This window comes from Haplochromis burtoni, unplaced genomic scaffold (genome assembly GCF_018398535.1).
Source record: "Haplochromis burtoni strain Fernald_Lab_line unplaced genomic scaffold, NCSU_Asbu1 Contig_533, whole genome shotgun sequence".
Taxonomy (NCBI): domain Eukaryota; kingdom Metazoa; phylum Chordata; class Actinopteri; order Cichliformes; family Cichlidae; genus Haplochromis; species Haplochromis burtoni.
Window position 1 is genome coordinate 191,871 of NW_024582894.1, and position 20,779 is coordinate 212,649.

Consider the following 20,779-nt stretch of genomic DNA (forward strand, 5'->3'; position numbering starts at 1 on the left):
TAGAGACCGGCCCACCAGGTATTAAAGCCATAAAGACTTTGAATGAAAACAAACGCTGTCTTGTTGGTATATGTATGATTTCTATACATTTTACATAAGATAAAAACTTTGGTTGTAAGCTTCAGATAATTATTTAATAACAGCCAGACATTTTAAATGAGAATGAGAAAGTATTTCTTTGTGCCCCCCTTTCCCTGTTAATGCCCACCTGGCCCCCTGGCAAAACTTTGCTAGACCCGCCCCTGCACAGTTACCAGCTGTCAGCTACTTAGAAAAGGATCCTGGTGTTATTTGTCTCTCAGAAACAGTTCATAACTTCCCTTCAACTCATTCATGTCACCTAAAAGGTAAACCTGTTTCTCCATCACCTGTTCAGCTCTGATGATTCAGTAAGGACATCTCCTGGTTTCATCTTCATGTTTCCCTCTCACCACATATCCAAACCGATATCATGACCAGCAGCTTTACAGCTGTGGCTCCAGCAAACATCAGCTGATACTAGAAATTAATATTAAATAAATTCTAACAACAGCTGATCAAGCTTAAACGTGCTGCTGTTGTTTAGCGCGACATCCGCGGTTTCCTCTTTCTGGCGCAAAGTGGGCGATAAACAAACAAGAGAGACGATCAGCTGATCATTGATCAGTTTCATGATTAAAGTAGCAACAGGAGAGGAATGAGAGGAGAAGAAGAGGCAGCTGTGCAGCGTAAAGACAGAATAACTCCACCTTTGTGTCTTTTTCCATCCTAGCTGAAGTCCGGGACAAACTGTGTTCCTTCTCAGCTCAACACGAAACACGTAATATTTTCTCTGAATGCGGGACAATTCTGTCTTTTTACGGGGCGGTTGGCAACTCTACTAACTAACCTTATGAATAAAACAAAGTTCACTATCAGTAACATAAAGCACCCACCCAGCTGTATAGAAACTCCGTCATGCTAGCTATTATGCACGCATCAAAAAGTCAGCACAACGAAAATAAACTCCACCTAAACTTGGTTCATATCTGACCCAGATGGACTGCAGGTCATAACTTCTTACCTGAAGTTCAGTTCACCTGACATCGGACCGGCGGCGCCTCGGGTCTCTCGCTCCTCCTGCCTCCCCTCTCCCTCATCCACCTGCTGGCCTCCACCACTTGTTAATGTTACTGAATCTGTGGAAGCTCTGCCATAGCCACCACCAAACAACTGAGTTATTTTTACACACCGGCCAGCATCTGGCCAATCCACCAACTTTCATTGTTTATACCGTTACAAAAAAATAAAAATAAAAAAATCATCGAGCCACCGATGGCTAGTCCAGCTATGGTCGTGCCATCAGTTAACCCTTCGCATGCCAAGTGTGGCACGCGTGCCTAGGGTTGTCGAGCCCTGGTCTAGATTGATAGAGATATGGTGTTCTAAAGTAAATCAAAGCTAAGATAGCACTAGCCATAAGATAATTTGCCTATTATGGTGGTATTGCCATCAACTTAAGTGTAATCCACTGGTTTTTCATTTCCTAAGGTGCTGGGAGTTCAGGTTTCTTGTATTTTCTCATGCAGTCAATAAAAGAGCAAACCATGCTGTGCTTGTGCCTGAGATGTTTTAAAAGCGGAGTAATCAGAAGCAGTACTATCAGGAAAATAAGAATAACAGAATGCAGCAGCTACTCATTTGGAATTTAAAAAGGCAGGTCTGTTAACAGAACTTGTCCACTTTCCACACTAGAAAGGGATGCAAATTTGGAGGGTTTTAGACACAATTTATGGTTTGTGGAAATGATTCTAGACTCACTGTGAAACCCCAGTGACGTCTAAAATAACTTTTAATTTAAGCATTTTTTCCCCCTAATATAATACAAAAACTTTATACCTTAAGAATACAAACCAGAAAACTGCAAAGTGAGTGAGAGAGATGGGATCCATTTTGGCACTGTACAAAACCACCTTAAACTAAAAATATTGTTTTATTTCACCAGACATTTGGCACTTAGCACTTACTTTTTCTTCATAATGCATGAAAGATGCAGCCTCAGGACCTAGATATTTGACCAGACTGGAAAGCACAGCGTTTTTCCTTTCTCCAACCTGTAAACAGAAAACAGAAACAGAAATGTGTGTTGTAACTTGGCACTTTCTCTAACTCAAGACTGTAACAACATGCTTTGTGCTAAAGTATGAATGTATTGTCTAGAAATCACCAAGTTGGACAAAAGAAGTACAGAATTTGTGCAACTCATTCTCACAGTTGTATTAGCACACATGATGAGCAGCTGAGGCCTGGTAACAAAAGGAGATCCAATAACTTAAACTCTGATTGTGTTATAGAGATTCTAGGAAAATAATTAAAGCCAAACACATCATGTTTTTGAGTGTTTCTGAAAGTGATCTATTACAGTAAATGTATGTAAATCAAACACAGATGATTTCCTACAAATGTTTTTATTTGTAGTTTTTTTTATGTTTCCTAATAAAATAATAAATAATACATTATTTTTTGTGTGTCACAACAGTCACGGATTTGTCCTTTACACTCTGACCGACTCTTCTAACATCAGCCTGTCATTCTGTTTGAGTTTCTCTGTAAAACCAAACAAGAATGGCCTCCTATTACATAAAACATGAGCTGAGAAATAATATTTATAATTCAGGAACGTTGTAGTTAATTCTAATTTATTTATTTATATTTATTTATTTATAAAGACTTGAGTTCAACGAAGGTGAATGAAGTGTCAAGTTAATTTTGGAGTCATCCCATTTGCTCCAATAAACGGTAAAGTTTACACTATTTTTTTGTGCGATCTTCAATCTCTTGTATTTCTGCATTGGGAATGTTGGCATACTACAAAAAAACAGGCAAAGAAACAGCATCCAAGTAAACATTTAAACAAATTTAAAACTGCAACAATAGAAAGCCAGCAAAGTGCAAGAGACCTGAAAATGGAAAAGAAATACAGAAAAAAAACAAAAAACCAAAAACACATAAAATACATAAAATAATAACAAATTCATACTTTGTAACAGCACATACTGTGCGTGATTGCATGTCTGATGCCACGTCTACTCACATATACCACCATAGTTTGGGGATTTTTCTTTCTTTTGTGGGGGATGTGGAGTTTAATTATTTAGCATCCTACACAGAATAAAGCAGCATAGTGATAGTTACTCAAGAGCTTTAGCCAGTCAGGATGACTTGGATGGCAAAAACAACTGTAGAGATGGGGCTGAATATATTTATATTTTTATGTAAAGGGAAACACTGCTACCTGTATGTATGTATGTATGTCTCTATGAATATAGAAGGAAAGCGTGTAGGCTGTGTGCAAAAAGCATGTTGCAAACCTCATACACATGCTTAAAGGCATATAAAGCCTGCATTCGTCCTATACCAAAGCTATTGCTGAAAAGAATTCAAAGGAATTTAAAGGATTAAGACAAGACTTGTACAATTCCAAATAATTTTAAATGCTCTTTGTTAAGAAATAACAGATTGGTTGGCCAATAACATGAACAACCACGCATCTTAAATTTTAGTTAAGTCATTCTCTATTTTTGTGGGTTGTCTTTTACAACTTAAATCTTAAACTTAAACCTGGTAACAGTAATTATAAACACCTTCCCTTTATTTCTAAACACTTAACAAGCAAAAAATACCCACTGTCTATTTTTAGGAATGCTCTTAGTCTTCTTTCTACCATACAGGTAAAAAACACTTCTGTCTGTTATTCACTTAAGTTGCAGTTACTGAAAGCTTGCATCAGTACCCCACAATTCTCAGTCTAAAAGCAGTGCTTTATCTGCACTCGGGTGATGAGCAATCTTGAGTGCATTTTTAAAATGCTGCCACTGAACAATATCATTTTGAGAATGCATTCTATGTGGCTTTTTTTCTCTAATGCAAACAAGACTTAACCCTAAATATACCCATGATTGTGGAGCTCTTTAGTTTATATCTACTAGCAATGGACATCCAAGTAAAAGCAAATGATCCTGATGGTGGAGGAGTATGCAAGTTTCTGCTTATTAAAACATGTTGAAAATACTGTCATGTTTAAATGACATGTGCATAGAAAGTTACTTAAAAGCCTCTCTACAGCATTTTTCCATTACCTCTTTTGATTCCCAATGAGAAGCCTGCTGGCCAGCAATGAACCCTACCAGAGCAGCATTACCAAAAGGGCTGGTGGCATCAAAGGTTACACAGAATGGACACTCGGTGGAGGACCCTGCCACTATTTCCCCAGAAAAGCCCTTCTCCCTCCAAAAAGCCTGCGAAGAAATACAAACATTCTTAGCATCATCAATAATGGCAACACTTTAATACTGAAACGAGCTACAAACCATTTGCATACAGTCATTCCTTGATTACACACGTTGGGGAAATGTCATTAAATTTTGACTGGATTAATTTGAAGGTTTGGCAAAAAAAAAACCCCAACAAACTGCTTTGTCAAGAAAAGTTGTTTAAGCTAAAACAGAGGGGAGCTACCATAGATCTGTCTGAAAACGATAACGAATACCTTCTGTGCTTCATGATTAACCTCCTAAGACCTGAACTCTTCCACGGCATGCATTTTTAATTTCTCTTTGATATTTGGGCTGATTGGGACCTGATAAATATAAAAACAAAGAATTACCAGATTTTTTTTTTTACCTAATTTTTGTTTCTGAGAAAAATGAGAGCTACATATGAGGATATTCATTTGACATTTCGATAGAACAGTAGCAGTATAATGTCCTGGTTAGTGGATATCAGGCCCTTGTAGAGCAAAATTGAGTATTTTGGTCTAAATAACCCAAAAAATGTGATGTCCACATATGTGGACCCCTGGTCCTAGGAGGTAAAAGTGATAATGTCAGGGGGAAACATAGTCTTTTGTGCTCACATTTCCCTCAATGTCTTCAAATTTGAAGATAAATCAACAGAACCTTGTATTGACAACTTTTAGTTACTCAAAGTTGTTAGTAGGATATTGGAACTTCTTTACACATCCAAATGTGAAATATTAAATTAAAGGAAAACAGTAAAGAAGCACAGTGCACAATGTGGTTAGCACTGTTGCCTCATAGCAAAAAAAGTCCCAAGTCTAAATCCTCCACCTGGCTGGGGCCTTTCTGTGTGGAGTTCCCATGTTCTAGACGTGTTTGCATGAGCTCTCTCCGGGTACTCTGGCTTTCTCCCACAGTCCAAAGACAAACAGTTAGTGGGGTTAGGTTAAGTGGTGATTCTAAATTGCCCATTAGTGTGAATGGTTGTCTGTCTCTGTGGTAGCCCTGCAATCCTGCAGGGCTTGCACAATCCACCAGGGCTAGCAGGATTGTGCTAGATAAGTATAAGTGGATGGATGAATAGAGAGAATACCCTTCATGAAATCAGGATGGTTTACTGTAGAGCTGTTCGATATAACGATATATATCGGATGACGATATAAAAACGTCTATCGTTTCATTTTACGCTATCGTTTGTTTCGTGGTGTCGCAAAATAAACTGTTTACGGCAATATTTTTTCATCGTTTTGATGGTCACTGTAGTGGCTATATTAATTTCTTAAAGTTCTCTCTTTCTCTTATATTTAATATAACCACACTACAGACAGACAAGCGACTGTTTTATGCGTTGTCGTTAGCAACAAACGGTAAAACCATCCGCGCTTGTTTATGTTCCACATAAACCTTTCACAATAAAGCTCAAGATCCTGTTGAGACTTTTCAAAATAAACTGAATCACGTGAAAGAGCAGATTAATTACAGATGACAATTAAAAAAGAGCCGTCAGGTGCTAAAAAATAAACCTTAGAGTCAAACGTTAGAACAGGCTTTTCCCCGCAGCAGGCCGTGTAATAAATACTCACAAAGAAACAGCGGCCGTTACAACCTATGTCTAAAAATTTATAGTTTCATGCATCAGTAAAACACTCGACTCCAGGTACACGACGCCCAGCTGGAAACACTTCACGCAAGTCGAGCTTTACAGAGAATGTTACATTTTTGTGATTTATATCGTTATCGGGACAATAGATGTTTTAATATCAGGATATGAGATTTTGGTCATATCGCACAGCCCTAGTTTACTGAGCACTTATTTTGTACCATACTGACACGCTGTTCACACAACACCTTAGTAATAAGGTTGAGGTCCTGTGTTGGCCACTCAGTTACTGAATACCTGACCTGACCTGAAGTTACCTGACCAACTTCTTTAAAAATTTTTGTATAATTTTTGAACTTTGCTTTTGGTTATTATCTGGTTTCACTTTAGAATGATGTTAAACCATAGTAGTTGGGACCAACCACCTCTTTCAGCATCTGTGTATTTATTCTACATCTCACAGCTGTTTTTCTTTTGGTTCAGACATCTCAAACACAGACTGTTTGTTCATAGCACATTTTCCAATCTTTCTCTGTCCAGGTTTTCTGTCCCTTTGCCCATGTTGATCTTTTGGGCCAATATCAGGAGTGGCTTTTTTCTTTGCATCTCTACCCCTTTTGAGACTGTTATCGAAACCTAAGCTGAAGCTCCAGACATGCAACTACACTAGGGAACAAAAAGCGGTGCTTCTTTAATCAGCAATTACCATTACTGGCAAAGGCTTTTTATAATGATCAATCAGCCTTAAATTAGGTAACACATCACTGGATGGGCCTCTGTATAGTACATCTATGTAGTTATTTTATAAAGGAAAATCCCTGATTTGTGCTGATTAAATATTAAATTGATTCCTCATTAAATTTCTTTCAAAAACAACAGATCCAAAATCTGTCAGTAATTGTGGGTTTTATTTTGTTATTTTAAGAAATGTGTGCTCAATATAAATATACAGTCTGTGACAGCTTTGTTTTACTGAACAATATTATAATATTAGTAATATTATAAAGTATAATATGTCGAAGCTAATGCAAATTACATGTTCATGTGTAACTATAATTTTATTTTCATATATTGGAGTGTTGGTAATTTGAACACATTTCATGTATGTGAAGACCATCCTGTGGCAGTAAAATAGCATGAGATGTACAAATGTAATACAAATGCTTCATAAAATTATAATCATTTGGCTCTGTCACACACACTAAGTGTTGCTTTCTGGCAATCTCATAGCCTCATGTAATAATAAGTAACTTTAATGTTCTTACAGCACAGGCTTTTGGAAAGTAGGGACTTTTTTGAACCTGCATCAAATAACACTTAAACTTTTTATTTTAAGAATTTATTCACTTTGTGACATGGGGAATTTTATAAGAAAACATAATATGACCACTGCTACTAGCAGCATTGTATCACAAATTATGGTATTACTAATGCTACTATGTATTCTGCATTTACATTTGTATAAGCATGGGCTGTCACATTTACATCCACATGAATTTAAATGTGTGATGAGTCATCTTTTTATGCTGTTTCTCTCTAACATTGTGATCAGTGTCATTGTATAATGGCAACTGTGATTCTGAAAGCATATTTCTGGATCTTGCTTTGAATTTGTATTCTCTCTTTTAATTATTTCCATTGTATTTTTGCTCAAAATAAATAATGACTTTGCTTAATACATGATTACTGGAGACTTGGTTTCAATTACAGTTTCCTTTTTGGATCTTGATTAGTTATTCACTGCTAAGAACCCCAACAACCACCCACAAAAAGGCTAAATAGATTTCAACCAAAATGTGCTTACATTGTGATTGAAATTAAGCTTTTATTTTTTTATATTTGATATTTTTTATGTTTTATATACTTTATGACAAATTCATCTATTATCTACACAGGGCATATCAACTCTCCCAGGCTAATTCAAATGCTAAACGAGCATCCAATATGCTGTTTAAGTTCACATTATTTCCTATTCTAGAAACAATCCAAAGAGAAAGCAGATTCTGGCAAGACAAATGCACTATATTGCCAAAAGCCTTCACAGATGCACAAAACTGAACTGGAGTAACATCCCTTTTTTAATCCATAGGGTTTAATCTTTGATGTGTGCTGGCCTTTGGAACTATATCAGCTTTAACTCTTCTGAGAAGGATTTTCACAAGGCTTATGAGTAGGGATGGGTACCGGCATCCGGTGCGTTCTGACATAAACGGTAGTAACCAGACCGAAAAGCAGCGCACATTTCTGTGCTTTATTTCGGTGCTTTTTTTTTCCTGAGATGTCACACACTTTGGATTCCTGCCAATCATTTTACCTTTGCGAGCGTAGTAGGCAGGCCCAGGTACGTACGTTCTTTTAGAGCAGAAATACAGATTAAAAATGACCAAGGCGAACCGGTCAAAAGTCTGGCTGTACTTCACAGCAAAAGATGCAAACTCAGCAGCCTGCAACAAGTGCTTTAAGGTGATACTGTCAAAGGAGGTAACACCTCGAATCTGATGAAACACCTGGTGACGCATAGCGTTTTTTTAAAAGCCGAGAAATGCACCGTATTTGATAGCTTGCTGCGAGACCTCACACCAAGCACATCTACTGCGGGTGGGTTGCCTGTTATCGGTCCCGGAGTTTGCAACATCCCCCAAAAACCCGAAGAGGAGAGTCCTGGCCCCTAGCCCTGCCAGTGTAGCAGAAATGATGACGGATGATGATGGCAGCAGCAGCCGTTCTTCTCTGCGTGAGTAGCTTAATGTTGTTCGTGTGTAATTTACGTTGAGTAGGCTAACCACGTTATTACATTAATGCATGTAAGGTGAACTAGCAAACACGTCGTAGTTACATGCGGCTGTCTTCTTGTTTGATGGCAGATACTCCCTTCACCCTGGCCAAAAAGGCTAAAATGACCAAAGAAAAAGTGGAAAACAGTTAAACATGAGAGGTTTTTGGACAAAGTTTGTGTTTTTTCCATTGTTTAAGCACTGCTTCCAGCCAAGAGTGATACCATATATGCCCTATAGCTGCAGAAAAGGCTAACATTGTTATCTTTTTACAAAAAAACAGCTGAACATGAGAGGTTTTTGGACAAAGTTTGTGTTCTCCATTCTTTAAGCACCGGTTCGAGCACCGTTTAAGCACCGGCACCGTTTCAAAAGTACCGGTTTGGCACTGGTATCGGATAAAACCTAAACGATACCCATCCCTACTTATGAGTGTGTTTTAGGGAATTTTTGGCCATTCTTACGCATGCACATTTGTGAAGTCAGGTACTGATGTTAGATGAGACAGTCTGTCTCACAGTCTGTGCTCTAATCCCATCCCAGAGGTGTTCTATCAGGTGGAGACCAGGACTCTGTGCAGGCTAGTCAAGTTCCTTTACACCAGGGGTATCCAACTCCAGGCCTCGAGGGCCGGTGTCCTGCAGAGGGGCCGATGGCGCGACATGGCAGCCTTGCTTATGTCAGTCTGCCCCAGGGCAGCTGTGGCTAGGGGTGCAACGATACACAAAATTCACGGTTCGGTTCGATACTTTGGTGTCACGGTTCGATATTTTTTCGATACAAAAAAATGTTCATGCTTTTTTAATTTGTCATTTATTAAAATTATAAATATATATTTTAACTCAAACGTACAGTTTTTAAATTTAATGTTGCTGAAACAACAAAGGGATAAAATAATAAATCTATCTGATCGAGAAATCACTCATCTTTGGAAAAGAGAGTTTATTACAGAGAAATGGCTCTTTCCAAAATAAAAGCTATACTATACGCTTCTTCTGGGCTATATTCTCAGCAGCATATTAAACATATCAGGTCCCCATAAGGAGAATCATGTGCTAACGGCTGTCTAAATGACTCGGGTAAAGTTTGTAGCATGCGTGCTTGTTGTTTTTGTCTGCTTCCACTTGTCTTTGCACTAGGATGATGTCGGCGTAAATGTGCAGTCATATTCGTTGTGTTCCCACTAGTGCTGTCAGCGTTAATCTGAAATGACGTTAACGCCACAACACGGCAAATCTCCGTTAACGAGCTACCGCGGATCGCCCAGTGCGTGGGGCTGGACGGCGTCAACACGTTAACGAGCTAACTGCGCTAACGCAGTAGTTCCCACCCATGTAATTGAGCATTGCGTGGCACATCCGACATACTGTTTTACTTTTGTCCATGACGCGCTTACCTTCAGGGTCATACTTCACATGAAGACCAAAATAGTTCCAAAGGCCAGATCTGAATGAGGGTGGGGGAGGTTTCAAGTTGCAACGAGCTTCTGTCTTGCTAGCTTGCGCTGCTCAGTGGATCTGCGCTCGACAGTGCAGCCTAGGTGGAGTAGTCGAACGCAGATCACTGTTTGGTTTTTTTTTCCCTATAAAATGCAAATGTTTAATTACTACTCCCAAAAAATAAATAAATAAATAATCCAAACCAGATTTAACCAGAAATTGGCTAAAATAAAGTGCAGAAATGAAATGGAACACTAGAATCGCGGATTTAGATGTTCAAAATACTAAAAACAACCATTAAGGTCAACAACAGAGGTATTTTGTAGGGAAAATGAGATAGTTTTGTCACTCACCAAGTTGTTAAAGAGCATTTTCACGTTGACATTAGAGCAGGATGAAAGTAGTTGCACATACACATGTAAGACCACACAATGATAGTGTTAAAACATCTGATAAAGCAAATGGGTGCACCTACACCACAGGAATGTTGTTTTTTGTACTTTTATACATGAATAGTCAGAGGCAGCTGGCAGCCAAATTAGGCACAAGGCATCCTTTGGTGTCTATGTCTTGACCCACCAGCCGTGATAATACTGTGCACAAAGAAATAATGGTGCTCTTTTCAAGAGCTACAAACAATGAACTTTGTTTCTCGTGATGATTTGTTTCCCTTCCATTCATATACTCTTATTTTCTTCAGCCTGTCAGGGAAATGTATATGCTTTACAGCTATTCTATTTAACCTTTTTAAACATGTATATCTCAGACATATGACTCATGGCTCCTGGGCTACAACTCATGATCGTAATTGATAAAAGTAAGGTCTCCATACATCTGGGACTATAGAATTTCTGCAGATGCACAGGAGCAGAGTAAAAATGAAACCCTATTGTCTATCAGTGAGCACTTTTTCCATGTGTTTATTGGAATCTTAGTGCATCTTGCCAAGACACTGATCAAATAAATGTTTGCATGAGCACAAATTGTTTTATGTTCTGTACAGCTGACAATTTCAGTTACTTAACAAGGCATAGAAGCATTTTGTTAATTAACTGTGGTGTTGTAGTGGAAGTGCAAAATGGATTAGATTACACAAATCAAATTTCATGTGCTCGAAGCTTTTTGTACAGATTGTTGTCAGATTGATGTTTAAATGTGTCAAGTTAGTTATTTGCTGTCTGATAAAGACTTCTGCTTACCAAATAAATATTTTAAAACTTTTTCTACACCGGAAAATGCAATTTGTTTTGTTATCGATATACAATTTTTGTCTGCAATTAAAATCAGCTGTTAATTTCCCCAGATGTCACTGTAACATATGGTATTTTCTTATTAAGCAAAGTGCAGACTTATAAAGAACCCCCTTGTGGATTCTAACATTTATTTGAAATTTATAAATCTATCTATCAGCAAAGTATTTTTAGCTTACCTTTTTATCTGCCCGCAATAAAAGGCTGAGTACTGTTGACACCCCACTGAGGAGGGGGGGGGGGTGTGGACACCCAACTTTATGAACTTCATAACTTAGGATTAGGGGACCTATTACTGTAGTAGAGGTACAAGAAGCCATTAAATCCTTAAACACAGGTAAATCGCCGGGCCCTGACGGTTACTCTGCAGAATACTATAAAGTCAATTCTGATCTTATGGCACCGTTGTTGAAAGATATGTATAATGAAGCCTTTTCAAAATGTCAATTACCCAAGACTTTGTCCGAAGCTACTATTTGTTTAATCTTGAAAAAGGACAAGGATCCTCTGTTGTGCAGCAGTTACAGACCAATTTCTCTTTTAAATATTGATTTTAAAATACTATCTAAAATCCTCGCACTTAGGCTACAACGTGTTCTGTCACAAATTATCGCCTCTGACCAGACGGGATTTATGGCCGGCAGGCACTCATATGACAATTCAAGACGCCTCTTGAATATTATCCATACATCGTGCAACTCAATTCCAGAGGTTGTGGTATCTCTTGACGCGGAGAAAGCTTTCGACCGCGTCGAGTGGAGCTTCCTCTATGAGGTGATGGATAGGTTTGGCTTAGGGGCTGACTTTATTCTCTGGGTTAAGCTACTATATTCCTCGCCATCCACCTGTATTCGTACTAACAACAACTTGTCTTTGCCTTTTCCACTTGAGAGGGGCACTAGGCAAGGGTGCCCTCTCTCACCCCTCCTATTCGCCATTGCTATCGAGCCTCTTGCAATATGGCTGCGTTCAGAGGATAGATTTAAAGGCATTACAAGGTTCGGTGTGACTCACAAACTCTCCCTTTATGCAGATGACTTGCTCCTGTACATTTCTGACCCTCTAAACTCATTCCCGGTGCTTTTTGACATACTGGACCAATATGGTACACTGTCAGGATATAAGGTCAATTATCAAAAAAGCGAGTTGCAACCCCTCAATTCCCTGGCCAGAGCTCTTCCCCACTCAATAGTGCCTTTTAAGTGGACAGAAACCGGATTTAGATATTTGGGGGTTTTTATTTCCTCTTCTATACATAAAATGATGAGGGAGAATTTTCTATCCCTACTAGAAAATGTTGGGAAAGATTGTGACCGTTGGACTTCTCTACCACTGTCAGTGGCAGGGAGAGTTAACCTGATAAAGATGAGTGTCCTCCCAAAATTCTTGTATCTTTTTCAACATGTCCCGATTCTTCTTACCAAGGCATTTTTTGACAAGTTAGAAAAGATTCTGTCACATTTCATATGGGGAGGGAAACAAGCTAGAATTCGCAAGTCTATTCTTCAGTCCTCTAAAAGTGATGGTGGTCTTGGTCTGCCCAATTTTAGACACTACTATTGGGCAGCTAACATACAAAAACTTTTACATTGGGTTCATAACGACCCCCCTGCAACAGCCTGGGTACAAATGGAAACTGCATCTAGCTGTTACTCATTATCATCAATACTCAGCTCACCACTCCCTTTTTCTCCAACCTTTGTTGGGGATAATCCAATAGCTAAGGAAACGGTAACTATTTGGCGACAGTTCAGAAAATACTTCGGGCTACTTGGACCGTCTTTGCTAACGCCTTTATCAAAAAATTGTAATTTTGCACCTTCAAACACTGATGCGGCCTTTAGCAGTTGGAAAGATAACGGACTTAGGACTGTTAAGGACTTGTACAGTCAGGACACCTTTCTATCTTTTGCTGACCTATCGTCTAAATACAACCTGCCTAATTCCAACTTTTTTCGTTATCTTCAGGCTAGAAATTTTGTAAAAACGCAGTTCCCTCACTTTCCCAATCGGCCTCCAGAAACAAATCTGGATATCATCCTGCAGACGAACCCTCATCAAAACAGACTGATATCAGCCTTGTATAAAATACTAGATGCTTTGGTCCCCAAATCCATTTCTCATATTAAGCTGAGATGGGAGGAAGAGCTTCAGACAACCCTGCCAGAACAGCAGTGGGATTGTGCTTTGAAATTGATTCACTCGTCCTCAATTTGTGCTCGTCATGCTTTGATTCAGTGCAAGGTGGTCTATAAAGTACACTATACAAACGCAAAATTATCTAAAATCTATCCAACCATCAGTGATGCCTGTAGCAGATGTGGACTATCGCCTGCCAACCATGTCCACATGTTTTGGTCTTGTTCGAAACTGAGTGCATTTTGGAGGAATATATTCGACACACTTAGCCAAGCATATGGCCAGACTGTCCTTCCTAACCCACTCTCTGCAATTTTTGGCATTCCTCCCGACTTGAACTTATCTGGTCCCCTCAAACAGGCCCTAGCCTTTACCACTTTACTGGCCCGGAGGCTTATTCTGTTGAAGTGGAAGCTTCCCCACCCCCCAACTCATGATCATTGGGTGAGAGATGTACTCTTTAACTTAAAGCTGGAAAAACTTAGATTCTCTCTAAAAGGTTCTATTAGGGAATTTAACAAAATCTGGAAATCATTTCTCTTGCTGGTCGACACCATTACTTTACTTCCTGAGTCTGAAGTGAACTGAGCGAAGCTACATTATAAGGGGGTTTTTTTTGTTTTTTTTGTTTTCTTTTTTTTAAATCTTATTTATACCTTATCTATTTGTTTTTCCTTTTGTTTTGTTTGGTCCTTTCTCTGCTTTTGTTTTGTCTTTTTTTGCTTTGTTTGATTTTGTTTGGTTGGTTGGTTGTTGGGGGGGAGGTTATGCTTGTTATGTGTATGGGTCCTGAGATGTTGTTTTTGTTTTTTTTGTGTGTGTGGGCAGAGATTGGTTCTCTGTGGTGTTTTGTCTAGTGTGGACCTGGTAGGGGGAGAATTCGGGTTGGGGGGTTGGAGGGTATAATGGACATACCACTGTTCTGAAATCAAGATTGACTTAGCTGTTGCTAACTTTGTATGTCATTGTTGAAATCAATGCAAAAGCATTGACATATATTTTTCCTTCCTACGATAGGCCGACGGGCAGGGCAGAGATAGATTTTGGTAGCCCGACTGGAAAAATCGCTAGCCCCGGGACGTCGGGCTAGCGATTTTGCGAGCCCTGTATCTGATTGAGGAATCACTCATCTTTGGAAAAGAGAGTTTATTACAGAGAAATGGCTCTTTCCAAAATAAAAGCTATACTATACGCTTCTTCTGGGCTATATTCTCAGCAGCATATTAAACATATCAGGTCCCCATAAGGAGAATCATGTGCTAACGGCTGTCTAAATGACTCGGGTAAAGTTTGTAGCATGCGTGCTTGTTGTTTTTGTCTGCTTCCACTTGTCTTTGCACTAGGATGATGTCGGCGTAAATGTGCAGTCATATTCGTTGTGTTCCCACTAGTGCTGTCAGCGTTAATCTGAAATGACGTTAACGCCACAACACGGCAAATCTCCGTTAACGAGCTACCGCGGATCGCCCAGTGCGTGGGGCTGGACGGCGTCAACACGTTAACGAGCTAACTGCGCTAACGCAGTAGTTCCCACCCATGTAATTGAGCATTGCGTGGCACATCCGACATACTGTTTTACTTTTGTCCATGACGCGCTTACCTTCAGGGTCATACTTCACATGAAGACCAAAATAGTTCCAAACGCCAGATCTGAATGAGGGTGGGGGAGGTTCAATTTGCCATGTTGCAAGGAGAGCTTAACTTCTGTCTCGCTAGCTTGCCCTGCGCTCTTCCTTCTGACTATGCTGTCTGTGTTGAGCGCTCAGTGGATCTGCGCTCGACAGTGCAGCCTAGGCGGAGTAGTCGAACGCAGATTCACTGAGCGCTCAACACAGACAGCATCGTCAGAAGGAAAGTTGATAAAATAAATTACAAATTTTGTATTGTTCGATACATATGCGTACCGAACCGAAAGCACTGTATCGAACGGTTCAATATCGATACGAATATCGTTGCACCCCTAATATATAGTCACATAAAACCTTTTTAATCTACAACCAACTTCATTATCGACCATAGCCAATCAGTCTTAAATGTGGTAACTACCAAATTAATTGGAGTGAATTATATGTAACTTTGGCTCAACAGATTTGAAGGGAAAAGAGTTATCATTTAAAACAAATGCTTCTTGATTAGATCATCATAACCTTAATCATATAAACATTGCTTCTGTGTGTTCTTGTTTTTTTTTTTTCTACTTACCATTTTGTAGGTAATAATGAATTTTATCATATGACCCACAGGCATGTTCTGAGTAAGGAATGCTCTCTGGCTGGGCAGGGCTGGTTGGTAGTTGATCTTTGCTGGTGGGAAAACAAAGGTAAACCATGAATCTTAATCTGGACTAGTACTTAAATAAACAGAGTGGTTTTCATATCTATTTTAGCACTTAAAGTATTTTTATTCCAAGCCTTATTCACTCACACATTCATAGAGTTGCTTTTTTTCTATGTCCTAATGCTTTCAACTTGATATTCACACACTCACACTGCATCATTTTGCCATGCAGGCTAGAGGAGCTGGGGATTGAACCACCAACCTTCTGATTGGTAGACAGCCTGTTCTACCTCCTTACTGACAGATGCCCCAAAAACTGCCCTCTAGTGCATCACCTTCACTGGTCTTACTTCATGCGCTTTACTATAAACCATACTATAACACATAGGACAAGTCTACTTTTTTTATTTTTTTTATTTTGAAACACAGAGTAAAGGAACTAAAGTTAAGACAGAACTCAGGAGCTAATCCTTCTATTGATCAGGCTTTATCTTTAATCACTGACTAGCATTAATGACCTTCTAAATAAATTGCCATGACCTACTGCAACTCTCTCTGCTGCTTGGCTTCAGAGTACTAATCACAGTGCTTACATCTGTTAAAGCTCAATCTCACTGATGTGAAGGCAGTCAAGTAACTTCATCAGTACTGTTAGAGTTAGCGTATGTCACGCATAAAGAGAAGGCAAGCTGTTTCTGTGCTTGTCCTGGCAAGTGTACCAACATCTGGCTAGAAGCCAGGCTTTTAACGAATGAACCACTGGAAGATGTGAAACATCATTTTGAAACCGTCAAGGGCCTGTCAGCAACCTCAAAATAATGCCCTCAATGCAGAACAAAATTTATGAGCTTGAAGCAGTATAATTGAAAAACAGTGACATGATAAGTGGCTCAAAACTAATTTGACATGGGCACCTAGACATTCAATTGACGGCACTGTACACATGACATAAGACCTGTCAAGTGGTATCTATCCATAATACTATTTTTGACACCATGCATTGCTAAGTTGATGGCAAGGGATGTCTTTTACCACATTTCTGTCAGACAGCTGTTGAATTGCAGATAAGTAAATACATGCACTGGCATCTCACGCTTTTGAACACAAAAGTGCAGTGAAATCATCCGCTCATAAATGTGCTAATCTGTTGTGACACTTTTGTGGAACTTTGCTACCGCAACTCAAAATCACAGTCAAATCAAGGCGACATAGGTAAAAGTATAAAACAGGAACAATGCAATGGCAATTTATGCACTTACATAAACATGAGCGAGTACGAGCAAATTTTCCTATTTGAGACAGCCATCAGCTGTTTGCAGCAGAAAGAAAAATAACACTGTTGTCTTATCTTTTTAAGGTATCCGATAATTTCTGTTCTTTTTACTGTTGAGGTCCCCTTGTTTTTGGCATCTTCTGAAAAGGTGGGTTAAATCATAAAGCTTTGAGAGCACAGATTTCAGTATATACACAGGATAAATACTGATGATTTTCCCTGTCTGATATAGAAGTGAAAAAGCCACTTTGACAATAACAAAATATCCTTCACTCTAGAGCATTTAATTACTAAATAAATGGGTTTACTTAAGGCAATGATAGTCTCTTGGTTCCTCACTGGGTCCAACACTCAAGGGCTGACAGTATTTTTAGTTTTGATCGGATAGTCATTGTCCTCACATTATCATTTCTATTTGACTGCATGGACCTTTTAAAATTTGACATGTGTTACATCTATTCAGTGATTTTTTGCATTACACTGTCATCTATGCAAAACAGTGGCAAGTTCAAGAGCATCTCATAGCGTCCAAGCTATCTGCACAAATGTTTGTTCCTGACCCTTAATACTCTGACATCTGAGGATACTGCTTCCCCTCTGAGTGGTTTCCTTTCAATTTTTCATCGTCATTCTGTCTGTCTTCATTTCATGTCCTTCCTTTTAAAAAAAGTCTGGCATTTGATCCTCTCTGACTTAATTTTTGTGAATGCACTCCTGGACAACAGTAACCACACTTTCTCAATTTCTTCGGGATGTGACCTGCAAGTCACATCTGCGGTTGCCTTCGGCAACTAAGGCCTCAAAATTTCCATTACTTTTTCATTCTGAATTTTTAGCACAGCATACGGTACTGGCACTTTCAGTGTCTTTGACTGTTAGAAGGATGAGGAAAGTGAAACTTGAAAAGCCACTCAAATCAAGACATAACATCAAAGGGGTGATGATTCAGAGATGCAGCTTCTGAATGGCAATTTATGAGGAGTGGTGCAAAAAAAAATCCTTTAAAAAGTATGAAAACTTCCGGCTGTCTTTTTGTAAGCTGTAAAAGATAATCATTTCCATCCTCACAAAAACAACAGAGCAGTCCACAGCGTAAGCCTCAGCAACCTGCTGTGGAGAAAAGGAAAAAAAAATAGTGACACACACACCTTCTTGCCAGGTAACTGGCTAAGATAATTGCATCTGAAAATAGAAAAATAAATTAATGTGTCAGCTGTTTGATTGAAACAAAGGAGGAAAAAATCACAGTTCTGGCCCATAATCCTGGGGAGGTATCCATACCCAGAGCTAATTTAAAAGATACAGGTAATAATGACAAATGAATACCAAAGAAATAGCAGTCGCTACTTACTATCATAAATCTGTAAGGCCATTAGAGATGGGCAGCACTCTTCATCAACCACTTAAACAAAATGTTAAAGATGGAGGTCTGTATCTATGGCCATGTTACAGCACAGACCCTTTATTGAATTACCTATGCATCCCCTTGACACTTATTGAAATTGAAGGCGCAGTAGTTGACATATACACCCTCCCCCATCCATACCTACACCACTGTTCGAGTTTTGCTGTTGGTCTAAGCAAAAGTGGACTTGAGGACAATGACCTCTGAGTCCAAAGCAATTTGTTTACTAATTAATGTAACTATGCTTTGATATTGAATCACTTTTAATTGCTTCTGAATACCTGACTGTAATCTTGACTACTAATTTTAGTGCCAGGAAACCATGCCTTACAGTTTTCTGAATAGAAATGAGAATCTAATTAAGACATACTTTTATGCAGTAATCTCTTATCTGGGCAACAACTTCTTGATATTTCGTATTACTGTTTGACTGCACAACTATTACTACAGGGCTGTTCAGGGCAACTACAATATTGTGTTGTTTGCTGATGTTATCCCATCATACCTTTAAAATGCATACTATGCAGTGCCCATAGACAAGTTTTATCTATTATTTATTGTAGCACTGAATATTTTACCACCACAATAAAGGCATGGCAGCTGAAAATGCTCAGAAATGAAGAATGGCATGTTTGAGATGAGGAGATATCATTAAAAAAAAACAAAACAAACCTATTTGATTATACTGTATCGGTTAAATACAATCAAGCTACACTGACTGCACACACAGTGCATTAAAGCCTCAGTGACCATTTCTATTTGTTTGGATGCAAAGGACTAACCACAGCTTTTTAATGATCAGGTTTAACCCCCCAAAAATGTAGTTTGTTAAATGGTCATATCAGACCCTTTTTTTAATATATATATATATATATATCATCATTTTTATCTTTCAAAAACTAACATCCCTACTGACCTAAAAAACAAACAAACAAACAAACAAACAAAAAAACAGTAACAATCAATCTCCAATGACAAAAGCTCATATCGACCATGGTTTAGCCTTCCAGGAGACCAAATTTTCCATAGCAATTATCCATTGGTCAATGAAGGTTTGCAAAATTATAGCTATGATTGTTTGTTCTTCAACACTTGCTATATTACTCATCAGGAGAGATGTAAAATATAAAGGGAGAGTGAAATTTATTTCCACTGAGTTTAAACTCAGCAAGATAAAAATCACAGTGCGTTAATTATCTTCACAATCACTTTAGCTCCCACTTCATGTTTAATCCCTAAATTAGGCTCCATTAGTTTCATTCACAGCACAGCAGATACTGACCTAGAATCCTGACTCATGCAGTGTAAGTTGTCAAAATCATTGCTAATGCACTGTTTACCCATTTTTCTACTAGTGTAAACCAGACCTGAATGGCACATTTCCTCACCATTGCCCAAGCCTCTTCTAATTAGAGCAGCTCCTCCTGCACGAGATATGCATCCCACTATACTCAGGTACTGTGAGTTTGCAGTCTTTGAGAACTTTAGCTTCACCGCTTTCAAAATAAATACACACAGACAAGCCCACACAAACGTGTGCACTCACAGCATGTTCTACTAAGAGCTTCCTGAAATGAGAAACAGTAATACGGTGTGAAACTAAATGCTAATTTAGCAGCTGCAAAGCTCTCTGTAACTGTTGCTGAATATTGGATGATATGCTTAATTGCATTATATTAAAAAACAAACAAACAAACAAACAAACAGAAATTTGAAAATGCTTTTCAGGATTTTTATCTTAATCGTATCTAGTCTCAGATTCTATAAACATACTAACCTATAAACTATTTGCCAAAAAAAACATCCAAATATTTTACATGTCCACATTTCAAAATTAACACATGGCAACAGATCCTAATTCCACATTCATCATTTTCATGCATAGCAATCTCAATATGCCATGTGACAAAACAGTTCATAAATCATGAACATGAGTGAAAGAAGGGCTATCAAAAAGAAAAAAAAAACTGACGGGACTCATTACAAAAGATGGATGGATGAACAGGGAGGTAAATACAGGAGCCAGGAACAGGTCTAAGATGATGTATTAGAAAACAAATCCTGGTGTGTATGAATATAGTGGCACATCTTGATGCCAGGCATCCTGTAGACTCGGGAAGTTTGGGGGGTTTTCACATTTTGTAACCAGCTGCCCATTACTCCAGTGACTTTACAATTCGATTGAAATGTCAGCACCAAAAATCTGTAAAAGAGACAGAATTGAGGTGCTGTGCATACAGCAAATATAATTTTAGACTTCAGCCGTCAAAGAGAGACTTGGTATCATTTCGTCTTTATCGTCAATCCCACCTGGCTTGTTCTTTCTCACACCCACAAATCACAAAGCTGCCCAGGTTTACCTGTTC

General features: G+C 38.7%; 1 protein-coding gene across 1 annotated transcript in view; it reads right to left on the reverse strand.

Moving 5' to 3' along the window:
• LOC121812321 (amine oxidase [flavin-containing]-like) overlaps positions 1-20,779 on the reverse strand; it is a 50,855-nt gene that overhangs the window by 12,390 nt on the left and 17,686 nt on the right. Inside the window, exons 2-4 of the mRNA XM_042214226.1 lie at positions 15,661-20,773; positions 4,098-4,256; positions 1,986-2,072 (exon numbers count right to left, since the gene is read on the reverse strand). Of these exons, the coding sequence (XP_042070160.1) occupies positions 1,986-2,072; positions 4,098-4,256; positions 15,661-15,705 (291 nt within the window). The 5' untranslated portion in view covers positions 15,706-20,773. The remainder of the gene's footprint in view (positions 1-1,985; positions 2,073-4,097; positions 4,257-15,660; positions 20,774-20,779) is intronic.